This window comes from Phoxinus phoxinus (assembly GCF_949152265.1).
Source record: "Phoxinus phoxinus genome assembly, chromosome: 4".
In the NCBI taxonomy this organism is placed as follows: Eukaryota; Metazoa; Chordata; class Actinopteri; order Cypriniformes; family Leuciscidae; genus Phoxinus; species Phoxinus phoxinus.
Genome location: NC_136879.1, coordinates 26244110 through 26271966, shown reverse-complemented (window position 1 = coordinate 26271966; position 27857 = coordinate 26244110). Strand labels below are relative to the sequence as shown.

The window sequence follows — 27857 nt, the reverse complement described above, 5'->3', positions numbered from 1 at the left end:
ATCAACACACCCCACCTGATCGCTATTGAGCTTTGGATACTAAAAACGGCAAGATCTCAGTTGTCTGCACAAGAACACCTCTCTGGTTCAATGGCATCAGGTTTTGCTTTGGAGACTGAGAGTGTCCCAACTGTGAGGCCTGTGTCTGAAGAGTCTGGGGAAGTAGGGAACCATAATTAAAACCCTACCTGAGCAGCACTCTTAATTCAGAACAGGGATCACAAGCTCCCCAAGCGGCACAGCTATACGCCACCCCCTCTACGCCACATGCCCCAAACTCTCGGCCTCATGTGGTTAAGGATTTTCCACCTTATTAGATAAATTGCTAGTGATCACAAGTAGTCCTCCTGGTTCACATTTCAACCCATAAATAAAAAGCCCTTGTGGCTATGTGGGCCTGCCAAGACACACTGACCCAGAGACTGAGACCACAGCTGATGCAGCAATTAGACATCAAGAACAGAAAATTCTAAATAAGACGTAGAGAAGTACGCGCAACGCAACTTGCTGCACGTCGTTGCGAGAAGATATGGATTTTGTTTTCCATCCCATTGCCTCGCACATCTGTTTGTGTTTGTTGCTTTGGCATGTTTCCTCTATCGCCAGAGCCAAGAGGAGTTAGTTCACCATGCTCATTAATTAACAGATTTAGTCCCCCTGAGAAAACGGCTCAAAGGCACCGCAGTCAAAGCACCAGTCCCACTCGTGAACGAGCCGTCATAATATTCGGCCATTTAAAACTTGCGTGCTAGCGGAGCATTCAAATATAGGGGAAAATAAATCTAAGCCTATGAAAACTGCATATGCGTACTAAGGTTCGGTTCACACAGAATGCATTTTTGCTGTTAGAAAAAACGCAAGAAGCAGGTCAGTGGAAAGGTAAAAAGCGCAAGTTGAAAAAAGTTGAACTTCTTTTAACGAGAGTGCCGCGTTTTTAAAATACCACGTCATGCCCGAGACGCAGCAAAGGACATGATACGATTGATTTGGTGCTCAGAATTATTTAACGAATAGAAAGTTCAAATGAACATATTTCATTAAAATAGAGATCTTTTGTAACATTAAAATATCTTTACTGTGACTTTTGATAATTTTAATGCATCCTTGCTGAATAAATGTATTAATTTATACTGTGAAAAAAAAAAATATGATTCGTCACAACTTTTTATCTTTTATCAAATCAACTTAGATAATTAATGTTAAGATAACAGAATATTTTGAGTTTCTATTAATTAAACCAATCTCCTTTGTTGTATTAAGTTAAATTAAGGCAACCAGGTAACTTACTTTTTTAAGTTACTTTTTTTTTTACAGTGTATACATATATATATATATATATATATATATATATATATATATATATATATATATATATATATATATATATATATATATATATATATATATATATATATATATTCAGTAGTGGATGTCCTTTTAAAAAACTTGGTTTTTACATCTTCATGTCATTCCAAACTGCATGACCTCTGTGGAACACAAAAGACGACATTTTGAAAAGTCAATTTAAGGAAAGTCAACGGGGTCCCAAACATTGGCCCCCATTGACTTACATTGTAAGGACAAAAAACACTGTGACATTTTTTATTTGTTCTTTTCTGTTCCACAGAAGAGTGTCATACAGGTATTGCCAAATAAACAATGACAATTTTCATTTTCCCTCCAAAACACTATAGTAAGTCCGAAACATTGCTTACTCTTTCACGCAGTGAATGAGGTACTAATAGTGCATCTGATGGGTATGTTTGATCCAGTCGGGCCAGCTTATTTTTTCAGGAGTGCAATTAGTATCCAATCAATAATCATGCTTCCTCTAAATTTCTCTTTCAATTTTCAGTGGATTTCAGACAAAGAGGAAGCCTTGAACTGTCAATAAGAGCTTCTTGTTTATACCTTCACAGAAACGTTAACGGTTTCGCTGAGCTCTCCAACCGAAGTTGTTTGTGCATAATTGGAATTCTTTCATTGTCTTTGAGTAACCGGGCGATTCGCATTTGACTGGCCGTTTGACAAGAAAAATGTAACGTTGTTCATGTGATGCATCACAACAAAAACAGCCCCAGAGAAGCTGTTATCCATTCAGAGTCTCACCTCTCCACTGTAAAACACACTTCCAAAAACACAAGAGCATGACTGTTGCGCCAGCTGTGCTTTTTAGAAGACACGTCTTAATGAATGACTGTCACAACTTGACTGAACCCTGCTATTAAAGATCTAGAGTATCTCCTCTTTGTTTAACCAAAGACGGCCTGACTAATTATTAACCAGCCTGCTGTTTGACAATTCATTATGTATTCTCAGGAGTACGACAGATTAAAAATGAGAGTAAATACTGCACGTCATGTGTGTTTCAACCAAGTAAATTGTGATTAACAGTGATTCTTGTCCTTTCTCCTCCTCCATACAAACAGAAATGGATTGATGCTGCATGCAGTTTTCTTCCCTCTGTGTTGAGAACACCACCAGATATCACCTTCCTTCCTTTGGGACAGCGTTAATGTTTTTTGCAAATATCCTGTACTTGTTTGAAAATGAGTGATTGCTCAGTAATTCTCTAAAATAAAATAAAAATGGTGCTTTATTTCAAGGTAGCTAATTGGCAATTAGTAAAACAATTGTGGAGCATTGTAGCATCAGTCTAATTGATAGCGTTTATAAAGCTGGCTTACCCAGCAGCATGCTTTCAGAGCTGTGCACAGCAAGCTACATTTCTTCATTAGATTACAGCAAATTGCTAAAACAAGGAAATGGGCTCATTTACCTAAATGGTGTAAATTAATGTATGTTTATGAAGCTTTTACGAAACCAGCAATAACTTGCTTGTCTATTTTTTAATGCACTCCTGTCTCCAGACACAGTCAAAGAGCAACGGGCTCTTTTAAACCAGCACATCACTGGGAAAGTTTTCAACACAATATGACAGGTACAGAACCTTAAAGGTGAGTGTATATTCAAAACTACATTTCCCAAAAGAATAGTGTTCAAGTTTCAAGCAAGTAAGGTGTAAGTCTTAGGGTACGTAATGCTTAAATGCACTTTTTGTGCCATCTTTGCCATGTAAGGGTTGATATAGATGGTTACATTTTGTAATTCAGATTGAAAACATTATAATGATGATTAGTCTACTCTAAACTCTATTTATTGGAGATTTGAACAATTGTTACAATACTTTTCACAATTAAGATGCAAAACTTACAGTATGAACAAGTTAACAAACATGATTATATTCATTTTTAATGGTGAATGTTTTTGCAAATTTTTATATTTATATGAATATTTTAAGATTCAACTAAAAAAAGATACAGTAAAAATAAAGGAATTTAAAAGTCTACATTAAGTGGTTTGAGAACATTTCTCTTATTTTCAAAAATTAATGCAGTGATCACTTGCGAGCACTTGAATAAATGAGGATTGACAACACAGCAATAATGCATCAAAAATAGAATTAATAATAAAATCATCATTATAAATAAAATCCAAATCAGATCAGTGGAAAACCTGTGATTTTATATTTAAATTGAATTCATATTATAAAACTTGGATATTTATAATTTAACACATATTAACATTAATTATATAAACAAAATATTTATAATTTAATTTTATGATATAGGCCTAAATCAAAAATCAAATGGATCAAAATTATGCAGGAGAACATGATCAGCAGGTTTTACACAAACTAATAATGGGCAAGGGGCAAAACAAATACCAAAAAACAATCTTAAATTAGTGGGGGGTTTTATTGACAGGTTATATATCATACGAGAACTAGAATTACCTAGATCTATCCATCCATAAATTTGCCCTGTTCAGATGCTACTGCTTTAAGGGTCTGGTTTCCTTCTGCCACCTCCCACCCAAACCCTAATTACTAATCCAGGAACACAATACCATGGAAGACGACAGACAAGATAGGAAAGAGTAAGAAGAAGGTGTGAGCTGCTATTCTGACACTCTCCGGCATGTGCAGCATATTTGTAAACATCGTTAATCACAGATTAGCAGATGGGGGTGTTAATTGCACCTGTGGAAATAACATGACCCAAAGGATGCTTCTATTTACCGCCTTCAGATGGCATTTCTGCACGGGGAGGGCGAGAAGGATAAACAGGAAGGCTTTGCTCATGACACAAGCAGCCTTTATTTGAATGATTCTCCAAAATGTTGTCACCCATTCTCACAATCAACCCCCCCCCCCCCCACCCCCCACCCCCCACCCCCCACCCCCATCTCACACCTCGCGTGTTACTCTAAAGTGAGACCCAGCATCACTTTGCCATTCTCCCTCCTCTCAGGCTGAGATGGAAGTGTGCTGCTCCCCTGACCACCTGCTACCTTCTGCAGTGAAAACCAGCCACTGTACGCACTGAGCCAATGACAATCTCGCTGCCCTCGGCCAATTCTGTTATTACAAATTACTTAAAAACTCAATGAAACTGCTTGACATGTTAAAAAAGAAAGTTTGAGTAGATAATACAAAATAGCCAACAGGATATACATACTTGACAGTCATCTTAGATGCAATTGTAATTGTAAATGGTAATAGGGAAGGGACATAATAGAGAGCATCTGATTGGACAAGAGTCGGTATAGTTAGTCATCACTAATTTTGGTCTGTATTCCTGAAAATTGTATTGATGCACATATTTGCTAAAAGTTAATTTTGCCAACATTGTTATTGTTTAACACTTATACACAACCGCAAATCTAATGGACATGGACTAAAAGCCACAAAACTCCTTTGATTTCTTAGGTTTTTTTAATGTTTTTTTAATATAATTATCTTGTATTATTATAATATAAACAAGTCAACAGATGTATTATGAGACAACTACTATAAGTTTCATTATAAAAATATTTATATATATATATATATATATATATATATATTATTATATATTATTATATTTATATAGTATATACAATATAAACGAGACAAATATTAATATATTATAGTGGTCTCCAACTTGTATTATTTATTTATTTAAATGACACATTATCTTTAGTAAATCAATCATGTGACAGTTCCAGGTATGCATGTGATATCCTTACAAGGTCAACAAGGGCCGTATGGTTTTATTCTGCCATCATGCAGTGAAATTAATCCTTTGAACTAATTCTCAAGCAGCTGGACACTACACAGTCTCTCACACACACACACAGCTGCTTCCCACACTCACATGCCCCAGCATGCCCCACGCCCAGCCTTAGCAGCAGCAGCAGTCTCGATCAATCAGGCTCCTCCCATGCAGTGATTGCTAATTGATGCACTAATCCAGTCGTTAAGTACTGTGCCAAAGAGCTTGGGAGTGCGTCCAAAGTAAACACCTGCCGTCACTCATCAATGTGTTTTGCTTCTACAAAACGAATCGAAGGGGACGGTGTAGTTACAGACTTACCGTGCCTGAGAACAAACACACAGAGGAGAGGTGGCCAACATATGAGATATGATCGGTGACATGAGCACAGAATGGATTTTAGAAAAATGGCACAAGTGACAGTCAATGGGTCTGATACTTTCAGGTTAGAAAACATTAAGTGCACAGAAGGAACTGGGTAAAACTGACCAGATTCATCCAGCTGGATAGTATGCAGTAAGTCAGAGAATGAAGAGTAAAAATATCAGCATATATAAACAGGATGCTAAGATGAGGTCTAAAAAAAAGTGTCAAAACGTGACTATCCCATTGTGAGGTAAAGGATCTATTAGCAACGGGGGTTCTGTCGAAGATGCATGGATATGGATAAGGGTCTATAACAAGTCTTCTTTTTGGTTATCCCATCACACTGAATGGTTGTAGCCCCAGACGCCCACTTTCATTCAGTGGAAAAGCAAACTCTAATATGACATGAAATTACTTCTGCAATTCTCAGTGTAATCTAACCTACTTTATTCTAATGATTGTCATCTTGACATGGGTCTCTGTAGACTCTTATGGTTGCGTGTTGCCCTGAGTTGAAGGTTGCCAAATGTGACACGCTACTGCCCCCCAGTGAACCAAAAAGGTACAACATCCCATCAATATATAGGTACAATATCCTATCTGACAAGGTAAATAGGCTTTAAATGAATGAAAGAAACTGTTCTGAGCAATTTTTGGGTTTAAAAAAATAAAATAATCAGTGGATGCAATGTTCCCATTTGGGTAAAAACACATTCATGCATGTTTATAAAAACAGCCCAATGAAAGAATCCAGAACAAAAAGTAGTGTGAGAAAGAGAGAACGAACATTAATACAAAGTCCACTGAATAAATACAAATCATAATTCTACTTCACCTCTACATATTTTCAAAAATAATTATAAGCATTACATATCATAGGAACATTAAATGTTACTTTGGTTACTGTTCCCCAAGCTATGCATATATTGTTGTTTAATTTAAAGATGGGATGCACAATACATTGGTACAACATTAGTTATTGGCCCATTTTTGGTTACACTTTATTTTAGGGTGACGTAGTTACATTGTGCTAACTCAAATAAGTACTGAGTAATATTAATTAACTACATGTATGTACTTACTATAGAGAGTTACAGTTGATTTACTGTTATTACTATGGTAAGTAGTGCATGTAGTAATGTGTAACTACGTCACCTTAAAGGGGGGGTAAAATACTTAGTTTCAGTCAATCTCATGTTAATCTTGAGTACCTATAGAGTAATAGTGCGTCCTTAATATCTCCAAAAAGTCTTTAGTTTCATCATATTTATAAAATAAAAATACAGCTTTCCGATTCTAACCGGAAAAAGCCGAGGTCCTTGATTCTGGGCGTGGGCGGAGCTATAGAGTCAAGCGGGAGCGCCCGGGAAGGTTTGCTTATTATCGATCGTGGTGCGGTATGCCATATTACTATATAGTATTTGGTTTGCAAATCCAGCGACGACCTGGGTCTTGTTAATAAAACATTCGTCACTGAAATGACCAGAACACAAAACCGCACTTGCCACACTCCTTTGCTGTCCCGGAAATACAAACTGCATCCACTGCACTGTTCCAGTAACGTGTAACACTGGGTTCTTTGGGAAGCTGAACAAGGTAAACTTTCCCTCACATCCCAAAACACACTTTTTTGGAGACATTCTTGACATCAACCATTCCTAATAGCGCTGCTGATGATGATTTCCGGTAGTAGCGCGTCGATGCATAGATATTATATAGAGATATATGATGTCTATGCGTCGATGAGCGCGGTCTTTCTCTCCTCTGGTCGACGTGTGCGTGAACGCGCTTTTCCGAGAGCAATGCTCATATAAGGAGTTCCACTCTGGTCTACGTCATTAGATCTACGATAGAAAAAAACCAGCCGAAACGTGTTGCAATCCGGAAGTATGATTTTCAGCACAGAAATTCTCTGTTATTCGTTCAAAATAACTTTTCAAACTTTGGCCATTATTAGCATGAGAATCCATCTCTTTAACACTGTAAACAACTCTGAATACATGAAACACCATTGTACCCCCCCTTTAAAATAAAGTGTTACCCAATTTGTCAATTTTTTAAATCATCATTTAATTAGAATTCTATGCTAATTTATTTTACTTTTTACATTAAGATTACTTTTGCCATCATCTAACACTTTAAGTCAATCTTAAAAAAATACTAAGAATTTAATCATAATAATAATGTTAGATATAATCTTTACAAATCTAAAAACGAATATCCGTTTTTCATTATGTACATTATAATGTTGTGATGCCTAAATCAGTTTAGTTTTTAGTGTTTTATTTTTATTTGATTAAGACAATTTATCAATTTATAGGTCCATAACAAAAAAAAATTATCAGGTTATGGTATCAAGCAGAAAACAAATATCAGTGAACCCCTAATTGAAATATATTGTATTAATTTAAAGCAACAACATATTTTAAAACAATACTAAATGCAAAAACCAGCCACCTCAGCTACGTGTGCACCTGTGAATTAAATGAAGAACCTCTGCAGCTGATACTCATAATGCTGTTATTGGGCTTTTGTGTGTGGAGTTCTATTGTTCCACAAACCTGCGTGAGCTCACTTAAGACAGGCCACACAGCCTCTCGCTCACTTCCCAAAGCTTCCTGGCCAGGGCATCGTCCCGTCCGTCAGCGCTAACATTCTGCAGAGCGCAGGAAGAGAAGTAGCGTCCACTCAGAGGCTCGAGTCCCTCCTGCAAAGCACAGTATAGCGTGGTCTGCGCACCTCCCTCAGGGTCCAGGAAAAACAGCTTGGACATGATCGGGAAAACCAGCTTCTGGACCAAATTCATATTCCTACCAATCTCAGTGGCTATGACACCTATGAAGAAGAGACAATGAAGAAAATGTGGAGGAATAATAATACTTGTGACATAATGGCACAAACAAAAAACAAAGGACCACTAACCTGGATGCAGGCAATAGCAGGTGACACTCGTCCCTTCCAAGCGGTTTGCGAGCTCACGGGTAAAGAGCACATTGCAGAGTTTGCTGTGGCAGTAGGCTCTGAATGCGTGCCAGGAAGACTGACCTGTGACCAGATCCTTGTCGGTGTTGAGGAGGTTGAAGTCCACAGAACCCAGCCTATGCAGCAGGGCGGACACGATGATAACGCGGCTGTGCTCTGCCTGCTTCAGACGATCCAACAGCAACAGCGTCAGCAAAAAGTGGCCCAAGTGGTTGACGCCGAACGCCATGCCAAAGCCATCATCAGTTCTGCCTGACGTGATAACACCTAGAGAGAAAACCTCACACACTGAAATCATGTTCTTGCACATGTCCATACACCAGAATGCCTCTTTAAGTTACCTGCATTGTTAATGAGCAAGTCGAGCCTCGGTTCACTCTTCAGAAAAGTCTCAGCAAAATCACGCACTGACTGTAAACTGGCCAGGTCCAGTTGCATGAACAGTACCTCAGAGTTCCCACTTTCCTGGAGGATATACAGCAAGTTCTTTCTTTTAGACTTATCTCAGTGTAATAAGAACCGGGATGAATTGAGGTTAATGGAAGAGTTCACCTTTCTTATGTCATAAACTGCAGCTTCAGCTTTCTGTTTGTTTCGGCAGGCGAGGATCACTCGGGCCCCTCTCTTGGCCAGATCCAAGGCTGTGGGTTTTCCAATGCCTGTATTACTTCCTGCATATCGTTGCATACAGATTATTGATTGCTCAACCCTGAGACAACGTTAAATGTTCTCTGATGTACAGAAAACTACAGTAGATATAAATATGCAAATATGTAATGCATCGTATTAAAGCGTTTAAATGTTACCAACCTGTTACAATTGCTGTTTTCCCCTTTAACGTGACGCTGCTCTTAAATCTAGCTCCTTTAAACACGGTGTAATAAAGCAGTGTATATACAGCCAGCACACCGGCCAGCACTGACAACAGGATAGACATTATGTCCTTTGAGGGCGTCAATTGAGTAATGTTACAAATTTTGAAAGTTTAGCAGAGTATGTGTTTTGCTCCGTTGCTCACTCCAGACTGTTATCGTGTTTTGTTTTTTTTCAAGCGTTTGTAACGGCCAGTTTCCGGGTTTAACTTCTGACAAGCGCTGGATGGCGCCATTTCTCTACGTCATCTCAAGAAGAAAAGTCGCACTTTCTGAAGAGAATCACCCCAAGACCAAAGGAAGAGCATGAGAATTTATACTTAAAATAAGCCCGTTTTAGTACCACAAAAATGTCCCATAACTTTACCTGTCATTTTTATTTTAAAAAGCTCAATACCCACTGTGAAATGATTAGATCTTATATGTTATAATATGTTCTTAACAAAAATGAAATATTTCATTTTATTTATTTATTTATTATTAATATTATGCCATGACCCATTACATTATCACACACTACCCCTAAAACACCTTTCCTCAGACCATACCTCAACACTTGTGAAATGTGAATGTTATAACCTTAACGCAGGCTCTGATGTGTGGCAGTTTTTATTTGATTTTTTTGTAAAAACAAACAGAAACAACAGAAATTGTTTTTAAAAAAATGATAATTTTCCAATTTTAACTAATTTGAAGCAACTTGCTGCTGTGTGTATAAATATAGTTGTTTTGTCAAAAATGTATGATTTTTTTCTGATCGTGATGAATCAGTAGATGAAGCTGAACATCAGTTGAATTCAACATGCAGTTTAAATTAATTCCTTCCTTAAAGTGAATAGATTTGACAATATTTATCGTAAATAAATAATTTTTCATTTAATCATAATGAGTGACAAGTAAGGAAAATCAACATCTTACCCAACGTGAAAACACCCTATTTTGTCTTTGTACTCACAAACCACTTGAAATCAACTCTTTTTAACAATAGGATGTTTTGGTGCTAATGAACGTTAACATTTTGGCCATTTTACAAAGTTAGTTTCAAACTACACTGCATGCATCAAACACACTCTCACAATGGTTGGTTTTCATGTGTGTACCCTTTATTGATCTCTTTTGCACAGACTGCATCATGACAGTGATGAGAAGCAAAGCTTAAATCACACCACTGTGCCGCTCACAGAATCAGTCTGCTTAAATTCTTCCTTTTCTTTCAAATCGATGGCATGCAGGAAGAAGAAAGCGTTGTAAACATTTGCCGAATGCACCAGACGTTCAGCCTGTGCTGAGCTTGCTGGTATCGGAATGAAGGGGTGGAGGTGAGGAAGAGGAGGAGGAGGCGGGGGAGGGATGAAGGGTGCTGGGCGAGTCGCCCTCACTGCTGAACCCGGCGGAGGGACTGCACCTGGAAGGTCTGAGCGTGGGAGCCCCACTCCCTGTAGTGTTTGTACTCGCCGCCATGGTGGTCACACTCCATGATGTACTGGTAACCACGGTAGCCGGGGTACTGGTAACAAACCCAGCTAAATGCAGTGAAACACATGACAAATGCAAATTGAGATCTCTAGTTTAAAATTCCAAGTATTTCAAATATTGCAAGGTTACAGCCAATGTGCCCTCTAATTGTTTTTTTCTTGCGGAGCAAAACCTCTTTCTATAAGACAAACGATTCGGCCATCTGAGAAAAAACATTCCTTATACCAGACCTGTACAGTGTACACTCAAAAGTGTTTACATCATACTGTAACTTTAAAGTCTGCATGACATGGAAGTTGCGTTAGGCTTTTTTTCCCTATCATAACATATATCTGTGGTTTGCTATTGGTGGACCTCATGTGTCATGGACCACCAAGTCAAAAATAAATCATTTCGGAAAACAAGCCGTTAATTTAGAAAAAAATTAAGCACATTTTAAGGTTATCTGAGTTTTTTTATTTTTTTACAGTGGTGTGTTAACTGTGTATAGGCCTACTCTTCCTTCAGCGTGGCATTTTGTTTTTTCATCAGAGGTGCGTGGCCATGCACGTGTGCAGCTTAGAGGGAACACTGGTTACAGCACCAGATGCTAATGCCTTATAGAGAGAGAGAGAAAAGTATGGTACTCACGCCCCACTTTGCACCTGCATTGATCCGATCTCATTGGAGGGCCAACCCATGGCCTTGAGAGAGGGGTAGTCGTCAGTTATCTCCCACTGGTGTCCGATAAAGTTCTCCCGCTCAAAGACGGTAATCTTTGACTCCTTGTGGTTCTGCGTAGATCATAACAGCGGAAGAGATTGTGTTTTATTTGGAGAGATGGTTAAACCATTTCGCCACTGATTAGTTGTTATGGTTTCAGACTCACAGCAGAGCAGATTGGCCGGAAGGACATTAGCCTCTCGATGTGGTAGGCATTGCTGCCGCTCCAAGACTCCCAGCGAGGGTAGTCACCTCTCTCCAAGATGAACTGCTGCCCACAGAAGCTGGAGTGTTCGTAGCCCACCCAGCTGTTCAAATATACACATGCTACATAAACAGTGTGTGTGTGTGTGTGTGTGTGTGTGTGTGTGTGTGTGTGTGTGTGTGTGTGTGTGTGTGTGTGTGTGTGTGTGTGTGTGTGTGTGTGTGTGTGTGTTCCTGGTAAACCCCACGTTATGGGGACAAAATGTCCCCACGAAGAAGCAATATCTGAAAAAAATGATTGTCCTAATGGGGACATATTTTTGGCGGGACCCATGAGGAAAACAGTTTATAAACAGTTTTATAAATGTTTTTTGAAAATGTTAATATGCAGAAAGTTTTCTGTGATGGTAAGGTTAGTGTAAGGGGATATAATATACAGTTTGTACAGTACAAAAATCATTATGTCTATAGAAAATCCCCATAAAACACGGAAATGGTAATGTAAAATTTATAGATTATATTAATATTACTTTATATTTTACACACAAAGAATATTACATAGTATTCAAATTATAAAAAAATGACACAATATTATTAATATTATTTAAAATATATTGTTTTTAAAGTGAAAATACTTATCTCTTAGGGGTTAAACGGTAGTACTTCCAAATAATTAGCATGATACGGCAACAATTGAAGTCTAGAATGGTCTCATTTAGATACCTATGTGTTTGTGAATGCATGACTTACGCGCCACACTCCACTTTCAGAGAGCGGGCAGTGTCCATGCCACATTCCATTATGTTTTGACAGGCTGAGGTGAACTCCACGCGCTTGCCTTGGAAGTTCTCTTGGTCATAGACTGTGAGCTGCACATATTCACAGAGACAAAAGAGATGTGATTCAGATAATTCTATAACATTTTGTATTGTGACCGGCATTACTTCATAGACATTAAGTTACTTGCCTTCCATGGCCCCATTGGCATGGGATTAGTCAGAGCCATCCTTGAAGATATCTCAATGCTGATAAACCTGAACAATACAGAAAAAACATGCATGGGTTCTATATAATTTATGTTAACTCTACAAGTGGCCTAGGGATAAAAAAAATGTGGCAGCCAACAAGTTAGACCTTGCCGCTGTTTTATCATCCAAACATAACAGGATAAAACCACAGCTTACTGAAATATACTGATTTATAGCCAAAACATTATATACATATTTTAAAACCCGCATATATTATATCAGCAACTTCGAAAAGATCAGATTTATAATTTAATATCAAGATTGTCTAAGGTTGTACGTTATGCAAAGCTTTAATGCCTATTTTTTCATTGTAATTACATTTTTTAAATATTTTAATTTAGTCACTAACTTTATATATTTTTTTTTTCTGAAATGCCCATATTGACAAAAAAAAAATCATGTATATTTTGACAAAGACACCCACATTTGCTATGTTTGTTTTGGGGTTTTCAATTGTGCATATGTGCGCCCCTCCCATAGAGTTCAGCAGATCAGAAAAGCACACCAAAAGATGACCGCAGAGGCTGAAAGGACAAACATGAAGGGCTTACCTGACCTACCCAATAAATAGCTGCAAGTACCCGGAGTCCCACACAACGGTCTCCAGACCTCCGACTAAGGGCTCTATTTATATGTAGCATGACAGAAAGGGAAGATTGGCCACAGGGCAGGCAGGAGTCAGCACTTTGCCTCAGGCCTCATTGTTTTGGACTGAGCCTTTGGCTTTACCCAGCTCACAATGCCATCTGCCGTAGCCAGGGAGGCATCGTGCCTACTGGCATCTGCCACCGGAGTGGATGCCAGGCATGTGATTCCATGCATGCTTTTACATATGACCGGAGTGTATGGCAAAGCACACATGCTTGCAGAAACACAAGCAAGCTGTTTCGACTTGAGATCATTCCAGCAAAGACAACACAAAGATGCACTGAGGTATGCATTCAAGGTTTCTTTCAAGCCAAAAATGCTTGGTACAAACTTTGCAAACTAGGTATCCTTAAATATTAAAAACAATGGTTTTTAACAATTACCTATCATTAAAAGGAAATTTTTAAGCTGCTTTGAGACCCTTCTGCTCTCCTCTCAGCGCAGTGGCAGCTACAGAATGTTTCAACAACCCACTTCCACCTGCCTTTACATACTCGCCCACATACAGACGCTCTCCCTCACATATGCATACACACGCAACAGGCCCTTACAAGCACATCCATTCAACATCCATGTCCTGCCCACTCCTTTGACTTTATGCAAAGCAGGCGGCATGGCTGGGGCCCAGTCGGTCTAGGAGGTGCATGACTAAGTCAAAAGAAGTGTGTGAATTATGGCATTCAAGTAAATAAGAAGATTGATTCATAATTTTGCTGATTTTGGGGTTTCAGTATAGCTCTACGAAGAGAAGTATTTTTGATTTGTCGATGGTCATATGTGTATGATTGTGCAAATAATTAAATGCATCGCTATTTATGTTTTGTTTAATATTTAATAGTCAGGAAATGTAGAGTACCTAAATGCACACTTGTGGAAACTTTTCCTACAAACTTTATAAGCTCCAAAATCCTTGACAACATAAATATATAACCGTAACCATGCAGAAAACTGCTGAAGCTTCACACAACGGCAACAAGTCCTCTTTCTCTCAATGGAGAGGTCTGTGGCCAGTCTACTGAGGTCAGCACATTGCTAGCCATGCTATAGAGAGCGAATGAGTGTGTGTGTGAGAGAGTGGTGAAGAGATAGGGGCTGTGGAGTGCCACGCTTTTTGCTGATGGAGGTAGACATCAGACATCCAGTTGTAACCTGGAACAAAGCAATGAGCAGAGTCAGCAGGGTCACATAGATAAGCCTCCACTCCAAGCCCCTCCAAACGGCCATCACTTTTATCCAATAGCCTGGTCTCATTTTGCTTTAGAAGTACTGCTGGCACATATATATATGTATATAGAACCCATCCGAAGCCTGAAGCCCTTGTACATTCATTCTGACTGCAAAAGTTTAGGTGAGATCTGATTGGTCATTTCAATCATTTCAGAGTGACCACCCTTTAAATAAGTTTGTTATGATAGATAGATAGATAGATAGATAGATAGATAGATAGATAGATAGATAGATAGATAGATAGATAGATAGATAGATAGATAGATAGATAGATAGATAGATAGAAACGAGCTTGTTGCTTTATAGAAAAGACCATTTAAAAATGTCACATGATTGCTTTTCAAAAGTTGCTAATGATTTCTGTACAAATGTGTTCTAAAAATAGCACAGAAGAATTGAGTGTAACATTCCAGAATTAATCTTGATTCAGTCTTTCATTTATGCTCAACTTCTCTCTGTTCTGTCGTTTGCAGCTTCGGCCATGTCACACACTGCTGTACAAGGAAGTATGGGGAGTCGCTTTTGCAAGGAAATGAGCTCCCACAGAGTATGTCAAACCTGTCCCATCATGCTCTTATCAGATTCTCTCTTTTTCCTCTAATATTGCCATTACACGTGTTTTGTACAAGAAGTACTCGCTGAATTATTTGCCTTTACTGTGTGATCTCTCTGATCAGATATATCTGTTTGAGTACGAGAATTTCCAAGGGAGAATAATGAAGCTGAGTGGAGAAAGCCGTAACGTTTGTGACAAGGGGCTAAGCCGTGTGGGCTCCATCAGAGTGGAGTGTGGGCCGTAAGTATACTCATCTCACAAATCATATGCATAATATGATTTGTCGCATATGGGTCAGTCATTTTTTTAAAGGGGTGGTATAATGCCCTTTTCACAAGATGTAAAATCAATCTCTGATGTCCCCAGAGTGTGTATGTGAAGTTTTAGCTCAAAATACCCAACAGATATTTTTATTTAGCATGTTAAAGTTGTCACTTTTTGAGGGTGAGCAAAAAGCACAGTTTGTGTGTCTGTCCCTTTAAATGCAAATGAGCTGCTGCTCCCGGCACAGAGGGCGGAGCTACAACAGCTCGTTCATAGGCTAGCAGCTTCATTACCTCACACAGACATGCACTGGAAATTTCAAAAACTTTTAGAATTTATGTTCAAACTGGTGTCAAAAAGATGGAGAGACTCAAGAAGAAGTGACAACATGTAGACAACATTTCTGAATGGTTAGTAGATTAATTTATGTATTTTATGTGTAGTTATCTTCTAGTCGTTGATTAGCATATTCTGTCTTGATAATCTATAAATCGTGTTCCGGGGGCGGGGTTTATGTCAATTTTAGGGTTGGTGATGTCACTAATGGGATGAATGTTGTGTAGTCCCTATCAGCTGTTGTTTTTCTTAAAAAGCTATTTCTTTAAAAGAAAATATCTCCATTTGCTTTGAACATTGAGCGTCGTAACTCTGCAGATGTTGTTTATGCTCAAACAGCAACATTACACACTAACTAAAGTTAGAAAAGTGAAATCATAATCAACCAGCTCTTTAAAGAGACTAATACTTTAATTGAGCAAGGATGCATTACAAGTGACTTTCAAGTTTCCACAAAAATATTAAGCAGCACAATCTTTTTCAACATTAATAATAATAGGAAATGTTTCTAGAGATTCAAATTAGCATATTTTAATGGTTTCTGAGGATCACATGATACTTAAGGCTAGTTATTTTAACATTTAAATAATATTTCACAATATTACTATTTTTACTGTATTTATGATCAAATAAAAGCAGCCTTGGTGAGAAGAGGCTTCTTTCACAAACTTTCTTTCATCCTTGATTCCTATTTTCCATGGTGCGAATATAGTCCAAATTATTTAAAAATGTACAATTTATTTCCTTAATCCTTTTCAAATGTTTCTTATCTGTCAATGGCATAAAAGAACTTGGAAAAAAAATTGGGGGAAATTTGAAGAAATTTGAACTTTTTGGGGATTTTAAAATATTTATTCCATAGTGTACATGTAAAAAGACCTGTGGTAAATGGTAAATTTGCCCTCTGTCTTGCAGATGGGTAGGTTTTGAGCAACAGAATATGACTGGTGAAATGTTCATGCTGGAGAGGGGCGAATACCCTCGATGGGACACTTGGTCTAACAGCTATCGATGTGATCGCCTCATGTCTGTCCGGCCCGTCAAGATGGTGGGTGAACATTATATCAGTCCATTTCCCATTTTATCACAAAACATAACCAATTAATAATAGGACAACCATATAAACCGCCTTAACTGTTTCTTTCTCCATGTAGGACCCCCAGGACCATAATATCTGTCTGTATGAGTGCATGAACTTTGAGGGTCGTAAGATGGAGGTGTCTGATGAGGACATCCCAAGTTTGTGGTGTTATGGCTTCCAGGACAGAGTCGCCAGCATTCAAGTAAATGGTGGAACGTAAGTGATTCACCATTTCTTATATTTACTATTACAAAAGATGAAGAGTATCTAGCCATTTGATATTATCTCATGAATTACCATATGCTATGTTCGTTCCTACTGTAGGTGGGTTGGATACCAGTACCCTGGCTACCGTGGATATCAGTACCTGTTTGAATTTGGATCCTATAAACACTGGAACGAATGGGGTGCCAATCACCCCCAGATCCAGTCTGTGCGCAGAGTGAGGGACATGCAGACGCATCACAGAGGCTGCTTCGAGATGGCATAAGGAATGACACGTGGCATGGACAGGTGGATACAACAAGGCCCTGCAGGGAAAATCTGTGGAATGTAAAAAAATAAATAAATCATCCTTCATAATTAAAAGAGCAGCTTGGATAGACATTAGGAATGAACGATCATGTGTCACGGCTGGTTGCAGAACCACTTCTAAGTATGGCAAATCCATACATCTAACCCCTCAGTTAAAAAAAGTAAAGAAAAACTAAGGTAGTGCTTGTAATCATTCATCAGTTTTGTTTGATAGTTTTGCATCATTATGTGTTTCTTTGCTCTACCTAAACTCTCTTTGCCTTTATTACTTTATATAAGAATACAGTCATGGCCAAAATTGTTGGCACCCCTGGTAAATATGATCAAAACTGGCTGTAAAAAATAAATCTGCATTGTTTATCCTTTTGATCTTTCATTCAAAAAATTGCCAAAATTCTAACCTTTCATTGAAGCAAGAGAATTGAAAGTGGGGCTAAATCACATTATGAAATAAATGTTTTTCTCCAAAACATGTTGGCCACAATTATTGACACCCTTTTATTAAATACTTTTTGCAACCTCCTTTTGCCAAGATAACAGCTCTGAGTTTTCTCCTATAATGCCTGATGAGTTTGGAGAACACCTGACAAGAGATCAGAGACCATTCCTCCATACAGAATCTCTCCAGATCCTGCAGATTCCCAGATCCATGTTGGTGCTTCTTCTCTTCAGTTCAGCCCACTCATTTTCTATAGGGTTCAGGCCAGGGACTGGGATGGCCATTGCAGATCTTGGTTTTGTGCTCAGTGACCCATTTTTGTTTTGATTTTGATATTTGTTTTTGGATCACTGTCCTGTTGGAAGATCCAAACATGGCCCGTTATAAGATTTCTAGCCCCGGCTGTTAGGTTTCGATTTTTTATCTGTTGGTATTTGATCCAATCCATGATGCCATGTATCTGAACAAGATGTCCAGGACCTCTGGCAGAAAATTAGGCCCACAGCAGTAAAGATACAGCAGAGTATTTCATTTTACACATGGGGTACTTTTAGCTAATTTTTTTGGTTTTTGCCATGGTTCAGATATTCAATCACTTTCAAATATGTGTATAATTTTTCCTAATTTATTATGCATACACATAGGCTATATATACACACATACATATATAGCCTATATATATATATATATATAATGTGTATACATATACATATATATAGGCCTATATGTACATCACACACACACACGGCCTATAATATATTTATGTACATTATTATTTTATATTTATTGCTAAAAAGCTTAATCATTTTACGGTTTTCCTCCAAGAAAAGAGCAATAAATGCAAGTTGTCCATACAGTGCGTGAAACAGACATTTACTTTAAAAAAGAAGCGGCTTGAGTGAACCGTCTGCCCACTTCCTTCCGCACTTAGTTAATACTGCTCAGCTCTCTCGGGGTTTGCTCGATTACATGAAGTGGTTGCTCTAATACCTTCAGCTGCAGACAAACATGCAGATTACAGAGCGAGAGTCCCTCGCCTTAGGAAAGGAGTAGCTAAAATACGGTAACATAACATCCTTAGAAGACAGACTGGCTGGGGGAGGTGAATGCGCTATTCTTGTATCAGTAAAGAGCCTGCGTTAAATAACCAGGACGCATAATACAGCAGAGGTGAGGCAAACCAACGGCCCTTGCCAGAAAGGTTGGTGCGAAGACCGCAACTCGTGCACGAACAACAACAGCAGCAGCAGCAGCATCTTATCGCATTTAGACATGAAAGTGAAGCAAGGCTGCGACGCGGGTGTCCTGAATACGACTGAAGAGGATTTGTTAAAAAACACAGAAATAACGCCGGATGATGTACTCGGGCTGCAGAAGATCACAGACAGTAAGTTCAGTAATATCAATGCCACTCTCAAACAGGAAGCTTCCGAAAACAATCGACTGACGAGCTGCTCTGCTAGCTCACAGTCACACTGTTGCACATATTTTACCAGTGCGAAACGGCACGTTCAGTCATGCGGTTCTTTTTTTTTTTCAGTCTCGCGCCGTGACATTCTAGTACGAAACTTCATTTAGAATAGAGCGTCATCGTTTAAAATGTGACGTCGATGTAACGTTTTCATTTAGCGCGTAGGCTACGTCTTTGTACGGTCCTCTTTTTTGGTCGAACGAACCCAGTGATAGGCTATCTATCTATAATATAGCCTATACTTAGTTCAATCGGCCTTGGTAAATAAACACTATGGATTTCCAATGTACTGCTTGTTTACAATGACGACGTAGTAAGTTTACTGATGAACGGGCTGAGCATCGAGAAATATAGGCTATATCATTTAAAATATATATATATTAAATACTGAAACTGAGTAGGCTAACGTTAAGTTTTATTTTAACGTAAAACGAAATATGTAATCATAGTTGTTTGTTTAGCATGTAGGCTACTATGGCTATAGTTAACTTAAGGCCAGTTTTTATAGGTTTGCATTTGTCACCTCTAAAAATCTGTGAAAAGTAATTAAATATATAGGAATGATCTTCTAGAATCTGAATAAAATATTTTAGGATTAGAGGATGATTTTAATACATTATTCAATCACTGATAATGAATGTTTACATTTCCATGTAAGATTAAGCAAGTTATTATTACTAACTTGCTGAACCTCCTTAATCATACAGCAAGATGAGGTTTACTTAAAACAGGCTTATGTTATGTGTGTAACTTTGTGCCACACACAGATAAATGCACAAGATAATTTCTTCCAATAATGTTGCCGGATATATTCTTTCTGAAGCAGCATACAAAAAAAAGAGCATGTTTCGTGTACATATCACATTGTTAAACAAGTGGCAGGGTTATTATAGTTAACTAAAACCATTAAAAAAATGTATTTAGTTTAACTCCATGTAAAATTACCAAAGCTAAAATGGAAATTATATATATATATATATATATATATATATATATATATATATATATATATATATATATATATATGTAAACTAAAAGTTTGACCAAAAATAAAAGCAAAACAGAAAATAAAAAAAGAAACTAGCCTAATTTGAATTATTAATACAAATCTATAATAGTATTTCATTAATCAAATAACACTGACATGTGGTTAATGATACAAATTTCAATGAAACGAGGAACAACCATGCATGCATTACATAATCAGATCAATCCGATGATGATTGAAGATATTTGTTGAGGATCAATCATACTGCATTGTGTTAACATTTGATATGACTAATAATCATCTGAATACCTTTAAAAAGGAATTAAATTGCTGATTTGGTTTAACTGCTTTTACTTATTTAATAACAGTTTGATTACAGTTTAAAATAGAGCATTGTTGGGTTTATGACCTTTGACCAATAAGCATTCATCACCTCATGCAAAGGAACTCCGATGCTAAACTTTAGTATGACTGGATGACTCTTGTGAGCTGGTGTTTTGACCTTTTTTTGATAATGTCTTGTCTTGCTTGTTGATCCTGCATGCAAGACATTATATCTGGCACTAAAACAAATATACCTGATCAGAGATCAGATCTGTGGATGAATGCAAATGCTCACTTTCTACTGATACAACAGTTTTACGGAGCTGGCACTGCCAAAACTGACTGATAGACATTTGCATTCCTGTTACACTTCTCACAGTCCATAAAGAATGTTTCACTTGACATAACAGCCACCATTTCTTGTTGTGAGCCATTAGCTCTGAAATGCGAGTGGTTTACGGTTGAAAAAATCAACAATGTATTCTTATCCTCTGAGCTGTGAGTTAAAACATCTCTTTGAATAAATATATTTACAAATGCACAGAAGAAATGCCTGAGAGAAGTGCTAAGATATCGCATTCAGATGCCACTCTTCTTCTAAATGGGAGAAAATCTGGTGTCTGGCTAATCACTTGGATTAGTGCTCTAAAAATAGAAGCTGCTCTTGTTTAAGGATACAGGCTGCTATTCTGGGGAAGGTGGACAGCATGCTTGCTTTGGATTCATTATTATTTACAAATTGCATTTTTGTCCTCTTTATCTAATGTCACTGTTATAAACAAGAACACAGAGTATGTTAATGGATGAAGTGATAAATAGTATAAATATAGTTATGTTAATAAGTGTTTCAATTTCATTAGGGAAGTGGATTGGCTTTTTAGCAAATGGTTACATGACATCCTCCTATAATCTTTTGATTAACTGCTCAATTTGGCGCTTTACTTAGAGTGTTTGGAAGCATTACTTCATAAAGAATGAATTATGGTGTTTAGATACGCACATTATGCCTCATAAATCTAAATTAACCTGTGTGGTCTTGTAAATGGATGCTGTTTCGTTCATAATTTGTGTTTGTTATACAGAGCAGTTCCTTTTGTTTACCTTACAATAACAGGTGGTAGTTATTCTGGATTGGTATCAAAAGATATGTTGCTAGGTGACCGCATTAGAAGCAGTGAAGTGCGGCACCATGGTGGTTTGGAAAGCTACATTGACACTTGCCTGCCACACAGCTCTGATAAGATTTTTTAAAGAATTGCACATTTGACATTTTGTCAGATAATCACACAAATAGGCTATCGCGTAATATGAATGATTAACCTGGCTACATTAGGTTTCACAAGAAAAGGCCATCTTTAAGGATCAGAGAGAAATGACTCCTTATTTGCACTTTTTTTTTACAGTTCACGATGTAAAGCAGATGCACACCAGGTGCTTTATAACTTAATATAAAAAGCTAAAAAATAATTGATTGCATTTATGATGCCTCCACCAAGACATCGGGGTTATGAAAACTAGATAACAGCATATTATATTATATTATAATATTATATTATATTATATGATGCCTAAATGAAGTTTAAATTACTGAGATTTACACTTCTAAAAATACACTATGCACGGTCTCTGTTCAATTGTATTCTCCCTTCACCTCTCAATTTTCCTGACTATATGTATTTTTGCACTCAAACTCACACACAGTAGTGTTACCTCACGTAGATTGGTCCCACTGTGTGGCAATTCATGAGGTTAAGTAAACCGAGCAAAACAAAAAACATTTCCATGAACAAGTTCACCGAGAGCTATAAAAGTGTTGATATATCAAGTATGTTTTGTGGTATTGGCAAGTGCATTAAAAACACCGGAAAATATGCAAGGTATCCGTTTCGTGTCTATTCAAGTTTCAGTGTTCTTCTCTGAATTGGCTCTCGTGCTCCGAGAAGGTGTCAATATCCGCGGGACATGTTTGAAAACGTAAATCTTTGGGGAAAAAATATATTTATGATTAAATCTGAAAGATTTCTGTTTCTCCATTCACCGCTACGCAACTACCACTTTGACGCTTAAAAAAGTTCATAAAGAGATCGAGATTTAGTCCCAATTTTCTGAAGAGACATGATCGCTTTATATGATGGACAGATTGAATTTTTTATGCACATATAAACATTTATCAACTCACACATCAGCCGTGGAAAACGGAAGCACAAGCATGTTCGCTCGATGTGCGAGAACCAATGAGGTTCATTCTCATGTTACGCAGCACATTTGAGCTTCCTCAAGAACCAATGAAGTTCATTCTCGCACGTCAAACAGGTTCGGTTGAGATTCTGTTTATGTTTGCTGATCAATGTTTAAATGTGAATTTTATCGGATACTGTCTCACAGGAAGGAAGAAATACACTCATTTCAATGTCATCCTAGCAGAGATGGACCTCTCAAAATTTAGAGTTGTCCTAAATCCCCTTAGTATCTACCAATCTGCTCCATGTGATGGGGAACAATGTAAGCTTCTTAGGTAGGCTATAATCCGTCCCAGGTAGAAGAGGGCTGACACAGCTGCTCCTCGCACCTCATATGCCATGGGAGTTTGGCATGGAAAAGGAGACGAATGCTAAAGGGCATGATAAGAGTGGCTGGCCCAAACTTTTTCCAACACTCCAAGACACAAATAAATCTCCATTTATAGTGAGTGAACACCAAAAAATATTTGGACAGTTAAAGGTGCATTGTGTAATATTTAGGAGAGATCAGAAATATCATATACATAACTATGTTTTCAGTGGTGTAGACCTTACTTAATTTACCGTTATGTTTGAATTACCTTAGATGAGCCAGTATCTACATACACCACGGGTCACCTTACATTGACATGTTTCAACAGTAGCCCTAAATGGACAAACGCGTTTCGTAACTATGTTGTTCTTCGTGCAAATAAGCTAGCTAAAGTCAGCGAATAAAACACAGACACAATGATGAACAAGTAACGATAATATTCTCAAAACCATATCGTTTTACTGAATAATCAAGTAAACCTAATTTCTTAATTTATCTTTGTAAAGAAACCTCATTGCTTAACTGGCTACTCTCTGCTGTCTCAGAAGATGACATCTTTTCCTGCCGGCCACCGTAACTTCTGCTGGGTGCAATTCGCAACCTCACCACTAGACTATAAATCGCTATAAATTACACATTTACACTTACAAATACCATTGCATTAGATTTTCAAACTGGGGCCCAAGGACATACACACACACACACATATATATATATATCCTATATATATGTATATACATACACGCATACTAAAGCAAATTATTATAATATTACATGGAAAATAATATTATAAAACGTAACAAAATATCCAAACAGCTGTCACTCCTTTTACACAAAATGAGCAAACACACTGTTATGGCAATCTTAAGTTAAAAACCAATAGAAAATGTTGAAAATGAAAAAAGCACAATGTGTTTAATAATGTTTGTCTGATGGTATACTTCCCATTGTTCTGGCAGTATTTCTAAACAGTATCAGTCTCTGCAGGCAGGTAATGAATCGAGTAGGTGTATGGTCATCATCAATGTCATTTCCATACAACATCAGAGAGAACAGAAATAGCTCTTTTTGTCCCTGCAGTCTATCACACAAGGTTATGGCTCTCAGCGTTGCTCAGCCCTGAGGCATATCTTTGATAGCTCACTTGATGCATGTGACCTATGTCACGCACACATACCCAGTGTTAAAATGTGGTTAGCTTTATATTTTAAAAAGTTGTGACAAGTCTGGAGAGAATCACATCCATGTTAATGTTCCATTCACATTTCATTATCTTACAAATGTTGATGTAATGAGAGTCATAACTGAGGCACATCTTGAACCGCTGCGGTTGGGTCTTGTTTTCATAGATTACCTCTGCGGTCCAGAGCAGAACATACACAAGATTGACTTCACCAGGTTCAAAATCCGAGACATGGAGACTGGCACAGTTCTTTTTGAGATCACCAAACCCCCTACAACAGGTAAGACAAGGACCAGACCTCTTAAATTCACTTGCTCACTCCACCTACACAGGCTGCACATCTAAATGCAAGGCTTGTCTTGATTTTTTTTTTTTTTTCGCCTTAAAGCCCTGATTTCCATTTAGATGCAGCTCGCTGCACAAGAGCCCTTCAAAGGCTCATTTGATAATGCCGACCCCTTTCTGATTCACAGAGAGTGGGGAGGACAGAACAGACTTTGACCAGAACGCCGGACGCTTTGTGCGTTACCAGTTCACCCCCGCCTTCCTCCGACTACGCCAGGTTGGCGCCACGTAAGTGCAATCAGTGACAGGATTACACTTGATCTTAAATTGCAAGCTAAAATTAGCCTGAAATCACACTTGAGTCTGTTTGACTTAATCTTTAAAGGAGTCATTTCACAATGAATAAAAGTTTGAGATAAATTGGTTAATTGTACTATGAAAACATGCCGTTTCAACAACTTAAAACTTCCTTCCAAGTGAAAAAAAGTCCATGTTAGACAGATGAATACTTGAACAAATTGACCCGTCATGTCACAGGGGAGAAAGTAGGATAGTTCCCTTTGTACCTCTGAGTTTTAGAAAAATGGGCGATGAAATTGGCAAGTGGAATTTGCATGCTTAGCCATTCCCCCGTATATACGGTTATATAAGATGGCGGCATGCATCCGCTCATCAGATTGGTTACAGACAGCGATCACTCACCGATAAAAGAGCATTGAAAATAGAAGATCTCTCTTGCGGGATAGTTTACGGTCTCACTCAATAGCAGACATCTGCAGGGCGACACCTAATACCTTCACGAGATTCTATAATCTCTGGGTGGAGCCAGTTTCTTCCCGCGTGTTGGGTAGTACAAAAAGGTGAAGTGTGGGAAGACCACATGGGTATTTCCACATATACCTCCCTTTGGGTAGGATGTGGCCTCCGCAGCATCCCTCTCAACCTGGACACGCATCCCCAGCATTAACCACTGGTCGTGGCTGTAAAAAAAAAAAAGGAAAAATGAGCCGAAGCACTCTTTTCCATTAAGAACATAGAGAAACAGCCGTTACATGGGGCGTTGGGAAGGTTAAGATCGGGCAAGGACATTTGGTAGCTGGTACGCTACAGCTTGCCGGCATCTGCTTCGCCAACACTCGTAACGCAGTTCAGTCGTTGTGGCACTTTCCATAGGGACCCTTAATGTCAGTCGACATAACGTAGAACGTGACTGACAGAAAGGGAACGTCTCGGTTACTGTCGTAACGTAACCCTCGTTCCCTGATAGATTTTGATTCATTTTGATTGAAATAACTTTTTATTTTGATAAAATTTTATGATAAAATTTTATGAATAAAACAGCTTGAAAGCATACTGAAAAAAAGGGAAATAACCTTTTAAACATGAGATAAGATATTTCATCTTATATAGAACCTTTTTGGCATAAAGTGTTCTTTAAAATTGAGCCACGAACCCTAAGGTTCTACTGTACATAGAACCCCATTGAATCTTTGGAATCTTGTGCACTATGCGTTTTATCTCCATCCAGAACATGGCAGGAATTTCATTGCTAGATACTACATAGCCTTAAATGTGTCCTTTCCTGCCTCCACAGGGTTGAGTTCACTGTAGGCGATGTTCCAATCAACAACTTTCGTATGATTGAGCGGCACTATTTCCGTGGGCAGCTGCTGAAGAGCTTCGACTTTGAGTTTGGCTTCTGCATCCCGAGCAGTAAGAATACCTGCGAACACATCTATGAATTCCCACCTCTCTCTGAAGACATAAGTAAGTCATGAACTTTTTTATGAATTCCGAGTGTGACTTAATAACTATAGGTTGGTTTGTGATCTTGTGGCAGGACATAATACAAGTGACATTGTGTTTCTTGCATCCCTCTACAGTGCGTGAAATGATCCTTCACCCATATGAGACACAATCCGACAGCTTTTACTTTGTGGACAACAAGCTAGTAATGCACAACAAGGCAGATTATTCCTATAACGGTGGACCGTAGGAAGTTCTTTTCACCATTTGCAGAAATCTGCATCCAGTGGACTGGCGTAGGAACATCTACTGAAAGTGGCATCTAGGCATCTAATCTTGTATGTGATGGTGCATTGGTTAAAAAAAAAATCTCAGGATTTGTGTGTGTGCATATTTGTGCGTGTGTGAGACAGAGAGAGAATGTTATTCTAAGAACGGGCCTCTACTACTTGTTTTCTCCTTCGAATCTTTTAAAGTGTGTGATAATTGTGTCTCTCATTGAGTACATGAGTGTGCCTGTGCACATGTGCATTAATTGCATGCTCTGTTTTTTATGTATTTTTCAAAGCCCAAAGCCAAATGATTTGTGACTAAATGTTCATACAGTGAGTAACATCACTCAAGGCTTCTGATGCATAAAAAGAGGCTCATGTAGAGTGAGGTGCAGTGTGTTTGAACCTTTAAACGAAGGAATATTGTCAGGAGCTGTGCAAGGAAATGTGTATTTTTGCCCTGACATTGCACCCACTGCCTTTTTAGATTCTCTGAAAGGCCCTGATTTTCCTTAACTTTTCTCATTTTCCTTTTTGAATACTTATAATTTGGTCAATGATGATGTAAATCTGTGTTATTTATATTAATATGCTCTTATTTATATTGATATACATTGTCAAACATATTTTTAATAGCATCTTTTGTCAGAAATAGTTATATAATATAGTATAGTTATACCATTATGTGTAATTGTTTCATGGAATTTAACTAAAAAAGAGAAAAATAAAAATTCCAGTGCTTGAAATCATGTTTGATTCAATTTATTGCTTTTATTCATGACTCCTGCATAGTGTAATAGATAAAGCAATGCTTAAATCGTACACTACTGATTAAAATTTTGGAAATCTCAAGGCTGCCTTTATTTTATCAAAAATACAGTAAAACAGTAATTGTAAAAAAAAAAAAAAAGTTTAAAATAACTTTTCTATTTTAATATAATTTTAAATAGTAATTTATTCCTGTGATGGCAAAGCTGAATTTTCAGCATTACAGTCTTCAGTGTCACATGGTTCTTCGGAAATCATTCTAATGTGCTGATCGATGCTCAGGAAAGATTTCTTATTATTAATGAGCAGTGTTGTGGAATGTTACATTAAAAAGTAATGCATTACAATATTACGTTACTCCTTAAACAGTAATTTAGTTACTTTTATGGAAAGCAATGTTACGTTACTTTTGCATATGCTTGATTTATTGCAAAAAATATCAAATAGTGTATTTGT

At 37.8% G+C, this 27857-nt stretch overlaps 4 protein-coding genes across 13 annotated transcripts in view; 2 read left to right on the top strand and 2 right to left on the bottom strand.

The window, feature by feature from the left end:
• The window catches only part of dhrs13a.3 (dehydrogenase/reductase (SDR family) member 13a, duplicate 3), an 87807-nt gene extending 78202 nt beyond the window's left edge, over nt 1-9605 (bottom strand). For 7 of the 9 annotated variants that reach the window (XR_013797467.1, XR_013797468.1, XR_013797469.1 and 4 more), the window contains exons 1-5: nt 9255-9605; nt 8997-9115; nt 8786-8909; nt 8385-8711; nt 8024-8297 (exon numbers count right to left, since the gene is read on the bottom strand). Coding sequence is in view for 4 of the 9 variants with exons in the window: in XM_079611492.1 (XP_079467618.1) it covers nt 8038-8297; nt 8385-8711; nt 8786-8909; nt 8997-9115; nt 9255-9381 (957 nt within the window). In the remaining 5 variants the exon portion in view is untranslated. Of the gene's footprint in view, nt 1-6171; nt 6618-7479; nt 8298-8384; nt 8712-8785; nt 8910-8996; nt 9116-9254 lie in introns of those variants that run through there. The other 2 variants (XR_013797471.1, XM_079611494.1) reach the window with 2 other exon arrangements.
• A 1022-nt stretch (nt 9606-10627) lies between these two features.
• Nucleotides 10628-13377, bottom strand: cryba1a (crystallin, beta A1a). Of its 2 annotated transcripts, none has more exons than XM_079611499.1 (6): nt 13287-13377; nt 12666-12732; nt 12449-12567; nt 11661-11802; nt 11423-11565; nt 10628-10839 (listed from the first exon to the last, which is right to left on the bottom strand). In XM_079611499.1, exons 2-6 carry the CDS (start codon nt 12702-12704, stop codon nt 10692-10694), a joined length of 591 nt encoding a protein of 196 aa, XP_079467625.1. In that variant the 5' UTR covers nt 12705-12732; nt 13287-13377; the 3' UTR covers nt 10628-10691. The 2 variants fall into 2 exon arrangements, with proteins under 2 accessions (XP_079467625.1, XP_079467626.1); XM_079611500.1 differs by having other exon boundaries at nt 13278-13363.
• A 1268-nt stretch (nt 13378-14645) lies between these two features.
• crybb1l3 (crystallin, beta B1, like 3) lies at nt 14646-17838 on the top strand. The gene is made up of 6 exons (XM_079611496.1): nt 14646-14722; nt 15075-15148; nt 15279-15397; nt 16673-16805; nt 16912-17054; nt 17163-17838. The coding sequence occupies exons 1-6, from the start codon at nt 14659-14661 to the stop codon at nt 17326-17328; spliced, it is 699 nt and encodes a 232-aa protein (XP_079467622.1). The 5' UTR covers nt 14646-14658; the 3' UTR covers nt 17329-17838.
• An 835-nt stretch (nt 17839-18673) lies between these two features.
• Nucleotides 18674-27483, top strand: unc119a1 (unc-119 lipid binding chaperone a1). The gene is made up of 5 exons (XM_079611497.1): nt 18674-19198; nt 24497-24610; nt 24804-24903; nt 26210-26382; nt 26499-27483. Exons 1-5 carry the CDS (start codon nt 19084-19086, stop codon nt 26609-26611), a joined length of 615 nt encoding a protein of 204 aa, XP_079467623.1. The 5' UTR covers nt 18674-19083; the 3' UTR covers nt 26612-27483.
• The last annotated feature ends 374 nt before the right edge of the window (nt 27484-27857 follow it).

Bases quoted from the DNA above. Each gene is read 5' to 3' on its own strand.
- unc119a1 (XM_079611497.1), top strand. From the start codon at position 19,084: ATGAAAGTGAAGCAAGGCTGCGACGCGGGTGTCCTGAATACGACTGAA. The intron at 19,199-24,496 runs GTAAGTTCAGTA...TTGTTTTCATAG, and splicing joins GCTGCAGAAGATCACAGACA to ATTACCTCTGCGGTCCAGAG. The intron at 24,904-26,209 runs GTAAGTGCAATC...CTGCCTCCACAG, and splicing joins CTACGCCAGGTTGGCGCCAC to GGTTGAGTTCACTGTAGGCG.
- cryba1a (XM_079611499.1), bottom strand. From the start codon at position 12,704: ATGGCTCTGACTAATCCCATGCCAATGGGGCCATGGAAG. The intron at 11,803-12,448 runs GTAAGTCATGCA...ATATTTGAACAG, and splicing joins CTGAAAGTGGAGTGTGGCGC to CTGGGTGGGCTACGAACACT. The intron at 10,840-11,422 runs GTGAGTACCATA...CACTGCATTTAG, and splicing joins ATGCAGGTGCAAAGTGGGGC to CTGGGTTTGTTACCAGTACC.
- crybb1l3 (XM_079611496.1), top strand. From the start codon at position 14,659: ATGTATATAGAACCCATCCGAAGCCTGAAGCCCTTGTACATTCATTCT. The intron at 15,398-16,672 runs GTAAGTATACTC...TCTGTCTTGCAG, and splicing joins ATCAGAGTGGAGTGTGGGCC to ATGGGTAGGTTTTGAGCAAC. The intron at 16,806-16,911 runs GTGGGTGAACAT...TTCTCCATGTAG, and splicing joins CTGTCCGGCCCGTCAAGATG to GACCCCCAGGACCATAATAT.